Here is a 6,000-nt window from a genome sequence, read left to right as displayed (position 1 = left end):
CTTTAGTTAGTCTTTTGTTACGTGATGTAAATGCTTTTACCACAGGATCCCAGAAAGTCTTCGAAATAAACGTGTTGCAAAAGCTATGTGGAAACTTGGGATTGGATAAGTTTTAAGAACTTTCATAGTTTTATAGAAGCAACATCGATATCAGCTAGCAAACTTATTTATCGATTTCATCATCCCATCTCTAGAATCACTTCAGTATTTAGTGTGGTGGCCGGATGGGTGCATTCATTTGGTAGCTCTGCACTCTTAAATATTCAAGGAGGTGTGATGATCACCACCAAGGGTGTATAGTGACCGCTGCAGCCATGGGCGTGGATACCGTCGCTCCTCCGCGGGTGAGTCCCAACTATTAAGCCAATTTTAAATGAACTACTTCGCTGTCGCACATGTGTGCTGGCTAACATTTAAAAGCGAATGTTTTAAAGAGTTCGTTACGACTTGCGTGGCTATAATCAAATTCGAAGCCTGTTTGATATCAATTCAACAATACGAAAATTTCATGCGCTTTATATGGGCTTGACCTATATCTAATATTATTATACAAATAGAAAGCGACCTTCAAACATCTGATAATGAATTAAAAGTGTTTTATATCACATTTAATATGCATAAAAACCAGTCGCCAAAGGAAATAAGCAACACCAGAGGTCCAGATATGCGTCGCCGGTGTTGAGAAGGAGGATTGCTCTAGAGATGAAGATTCCTAAGTCTTTTTGGTTCGGGAATACCACAGCCGGGAGAGAGTTCCACATATTAGCTGACGAGGGAGAATGTTCCTCGTCAAATGTGCGAATGTAGAATGCCAAATGTCAACATGATGCTGGTGGAATTTCACAAATAGGCGCTTTGGTGTGAGTCCACTGAAACCATGAGATCTATTAACCTTTATAGCCTTATGGATAACATTAACCTTTATAGCTATTCAACGATAAGAACTATTTTAACTTAAAGCAAGCCAACATCTATCTAATTCATCCAAGAATATTCAAAGCAGTAACTGCCGAATTTCTCCGAAGTCTGCAAAGAATTCCGGGAAGACATCATTCCTTAGTGATAAAGTTAAAATATGACTAATCAATATATTTATAAGTCTACGTATATTATAAGGGATAGTAAGTACTCGATATACTTCTGAATCCATTGGCAGTGCGTTATATATATTTCCAATAATATGGGGAAACCTATCTAACTTCTGTAGTGTGTGTAACACTTTGCACTTTTCCGAAGCTTGTTTTCTATGAAGTTTGAAGAAACTATGAAACTTTGTTTACTGTTGTGAAAATTTTCATCACTATTATTCTATCCTTATGGATAGAAATTAATTTTGTAACCAAAATTATAAACTATGCGGGACTCGAAACCGCGACCTCTCGGGTTCCGTCCGAGCGCTCTTTCCAACTGAGCCAACCGTTCGAGTACGAATGGATCTTAAATTTTGGTATATCTTGTTTAACTCTCAGGTTGAGGCTTCTAATACTAATAAGGATATTTCTGTATTTTTCACCCACTTTTGGGGACATCAAGCATTTTGATCGTGCCAATCTCATTATCTGTAGGGATTGATTAAGGGTTTACCCTGAATACAGCTATAGCAACAAGCTTCAGGTCTTCACTGATTGTACGTGAAAGAGTACTTGTAGAATATCTTCCTTTCTCAGATAAAACTTTTTATTTCCCCATAGGATTATGGCGAATTGGCTTTAACAACCTGTTTTACTTCAGAGCACGTTTCTGGTCTGGGCAACAAAGGATATCGATAGAACGATGTAGAGAAAACGCATAGAAAAAACGATTGACAGCTATCGAAGTGTCTTGAAAATGATTGAAGGCTTTAATATTAACCTCGATAAATATCTAAGATGGCGAGGAATGCTCGAAGTTTCTAAAAATTAATTTTTATAACAATATCTATAGCCAGGCTAGTTATATATCCCGAACCCATTAACATTTCCAATACAACATGAAACATAAGTCTGCCCTTTGCGAAAGGGTACTTCAATTCGAAAGGTCAAGTGATATTTCATACCTATTTATTCGTGGAATAGACAAGAAAATAGTTCAATACAATATTATGTCAAGCAATGTTTCTGCTCAATGATTTTCTAAGTATTCTCTCAAATTGAAATAAAATACATTTAAAAGGATTGAATCGCTGTCATTGTAAACGTATTTTACATTAGGCTTTCGCAAAAGTTATATTTTAATTATTACTTTATTTAACCCGACGTTTCGTGACCTTTTCAATGCACGTTTTCAGGGGGACTGGGGGTATTGTCTCAAATTTCAACTAAGGTACAGAAGAAAAATATAATAAATTTAAAATAATATATTTTGGTCTATTTATTTCTGAACATCTTTCGTATTTTGATTACTATCTCTGGTCTACAGCTTCATCGATACAGTCTTTACATTTATATAATATAACTACTTACACGAGCGACGATCACTATTGTTTCGTGCGTATCCTAATGAGTACCTTTCCTTTGACATTTTGTGTGGAATCATATATGCTTAGATTAAGAATTTGATTGATTGACTACCTAAGAAGCTTTTTTATTATGGCAACTATTAGATGCTCGTTTGCGTGGCATTTTGACACTCAATGGCATCTTTCAAATTTTGTAGCATACGCTTCGTGTTATTTTACATTGAAATTAATAAAATACAAAATACTGATTCATGATGATATGTGATCCCAGTGTCTTTCTTATTTCTTGTAGTATTATTTTTACAAAGTTTTAATACGCAACCCGGCATTTTCGTTTCAATTATAAGCAAAGTTTAACACAACATGTGGCACGTCAACGTCACACATTGTTCGAGACTGGCTGGATAACGTCCACTTGGGCGTAGTATTAGTTGTCTTACTTTGCGAATACGGTATCTTGTTGGAGCGCAGCGGAGACCAATCCTTAATCTAAGCATATATGATTATTTATTTCAAGTTTAGATGACTGTCATTGGTAGCATAACAAAGAATTTTAAAGAGTATGAGGAAGAACTTTTTAAGCTATAATTTAAAATGGCGTCCATCGTAAATTGCAAACAAACTAACGACAGAATTAATTGATGAGGAACATAGAGATTCTAAAAAGTTTCGTCCTGCTCTTGTTTTATTTTAATGTAAACCAATGTCGAAATGATAATTGCTTAGCTTCGAGTATAAATGTAACAATACTATATATTTAACAAACTCAACAAAAGTTTCAACTTGTTCTCTGCCGTTTGGAAATCTCAGTCTGACCAATACTTTATACGTAAGTATCCATTCCTACTTGCCAATACTTACGTCCGTTTTCAATAACCTATCTATACTTAGTTGTAAATTCAAATTCAAATATGTTTATTCAAAATAGGATTTATAATCACTTATTGAACGTCAAAATCTACCACCCATTCAAAAGAGACTGCCTCAGACCTGAGAAGAATGGGCGCAAGAAACTCAGCGGGCTTTTTTTTATATAAAATATGGATTACAATGTAATATCGTACAATAAACATTAATAATTAAAGAGCCTGAGGGTGTTCGCTTTAATCCCAGTCCGTGGTGTCATTAAGAAAATCGTTTATGCTATAATAACCTTTCCCACACAAACGTTTTTTAACAATTATTTTAAATTTCGTAACACATTTGTTTTGTACATTTTCTGGGATCATATTGTAGAAGCATATACATCGCCCAACAAAAGACTTACTAACTCGACCCAACCGAGTAGTAGGCATAACAAGTTTATGTTTGTTCCTCGTGTTAACATTATGAATGTCACAGTTTCTAGAAAATTCCTCAATGTGCTAATGTACTTACTAGAGGTAGACAAATCTATCCTTTTTCTCTTACTTACATTTCAATAACCTATCGACATCCACAAATGTGGATTTACAAAATTAACACCACGGGTTGCAAGATGGCAATCGAATACAAAAATTACAGTGCGTTATATTTGGTAGGTTTGAGAATCGGTTGCATCTATTTTTTATACCCCAATTTTTTTTAATTACTTTATATGGCAACGTTTGCTGGGTCAGCTAGTATTTTATTTAATAATATATACTTATGTAAATGAATTGTTTTAATAATCATTGAAGATAAATGATTGCGAACAATCTCAATTAATTAATCCACGAAAGAATTAAATTTATTATGACGTTCATACTTGTAGAGCAAAACTTTTTTCATTTCTCATACTCGGAAAGTAATATTGTTTTGATCTGATTATTGGGTGGAAAATGCTGCTTACCTGCATAGAGAGGGAAAAACTCATACAAATTACTTCCCACCTAAGGGCCGGAATGAACTTTGAAAATAGAACTGTTGCCAGCTGTGAAGAATTTTATGTAAAAACAAACTAATAAAAAAATATGCTGCGGCCATGTGACTTATAAACAGCCAGTGTGAACATAGCGTAAACTTCTTTGAACGGAATAAGCCGCAACAATTACGCGGTGAATTCCATATTTAAAATTTAAAAAGTCGACATAAATTATTGTCATAATTTGACAACTAATTTTAAATAGGTACTACTAATATTATTATATATTATCAATAAATAGTTTAGATAAACAACTATTTTATCTTCCTCATATTCGAAATGAAAAGTAAAGTGCTTAACACGGGTAAAAGAATCAATTCCTACTCGGACTATAGCCGCCCTTGCTGCGCTCGGGCGTCTAAATAGGTACTTCGGGAATTGATTCTTTCGACCCTAGGTTAACAATCAACTATTTTTAAATGTTATTCATAAGTTCTATTTAAACTTAAGCTCAGCTCGTAAATCACTTGAATTAATAATATAATAATTCCTAATAATAATAATTCCTTGATTAATAGCCCCTATCGGAAAACAAGGAAATAATAAGCAGCAAATTAGCTCCATCCAATGAAGGTATTATATATCCTCATTAAGGTGAAATACTGCAGAACAAACTGCGGGCTTTGTGGGATTGTCTAAGTTTTATGAAATAGAAGGCGGCGTTATTGGGGGGAGCGAGTTTTATGTTCGAACGTAATTATCACAGTTCATGTCTGGTTTAGGTATCTTTTGCTTTGAAGTTACTAGAATTTTGCTACCCTAATAGACCACTGACATGATTTATAGAATGTATTAAATGTTCATTGGGTTCGAATACCGGTAGGTGCAAGCATTTATATGATGAATATGGATGTTTGTTTCCGAGTCATGGATGTTTAAATGTATTTATGTGTGTTTATATGAATTTATATATGTTTAAGTAAGTATATTGTATTAAATATATCATTATCTTGTAACCCATAACACAGGCTGTATATGCTTAACTTGGGGCAAGATAATTTGTGTGAAAAGTGTGTCTATATTATTATATTATATTGGGTGAATTGTGAAAAACTTGTGAATTGTTTTTATTAATTAGCATAATAATAAATGTAATAATTAAATTCTGATAAAACAAAGCCACAATATGGCACATGTCACAAATTTCACCATATTCAGCTTCGACTGTTATTATACATTTCTGCGTTCACTACAGTTGTTTAAAATATTATTGGTCAATAGGAAGCAATGTAAGTAATTTTTTCAGTTGAAGCTGCGTATCGTGAATTTAGAAACCGATTTGTACAGTGACATCAATTGAGTAGGAGATAAGTATTTTTTTAAACCCCGATGAAAAAGAGGGTCCTATAAGTTTTACCTTTGTCAGTCTGTCCCTATTTTCTGATCACCATCACAAAATCGGAGGTTTTTTATGTTTTTAATTAAAAACCACAACCACATCATACTATAAAGGCGAAAGTTTGTATATATAGTTGCTACTCCTTAACGCTCGAAGAGCTGTTTAACCTGATACCTGCCTCCGAATTCCACCTTCGCACAACACGCCACAAGTTAGGATATCATCCCCACCATTTGGATGTGTGGCGGTCCTCCACCGTGCGGTTTTCAAGGAGCTTTCTTCGACGTACTACAAAGCTGTGGAATAAGCTTCCTTGTGCGGTGTTTCCGGGACGATACGACA

The 6,000-nt window shown here is 34.3% G+C and overlaps 1 protein-coding gene across 1 annotated transcript in view; it reads left to right on the top strand.

Annotated features, from left to right (window-relative positions):
* The first annotated feature begins 263 nt into the window (after positions 1-263).
* The window catches only part of LOC126979746 (dual specificity tyrosine-phosphorylation-regulated kinase 2-like), a 38,629-nt gene continuing 32,892 nt past the window's right edge, over positions 264-6,000 (top strand). The window contains exon 1 of the mRNA XM_050829258.1: positions 264-344. Coding sequence (XP_050685215.1) covers positions 315-344 — 30 coding nt within the window. The 5' untranslated portion in view covers positions 264-314. The remainder of the gene's footprint in view (positions 345-6,000) is intronic.

The sequence above is a fragment of the Leptidea sinapis genome, chromosome 4, assembly GCF_905404315.1.
Source record: "Leptidea sinapis chromosome 4, ilLepSina1.1, whole genome shotgun sequence".
NCBI lineage: Eukaryota > Metazoa > Arthropoda > Insecta > Lepidoptera > Pieridae > Leptidea > Leptidea sinapis.
The sequence above is the reverse complement of the archived record's forward strand: the minus strand, read 5'-3'. Positions and strand labels throughout refer to the sequence as shown.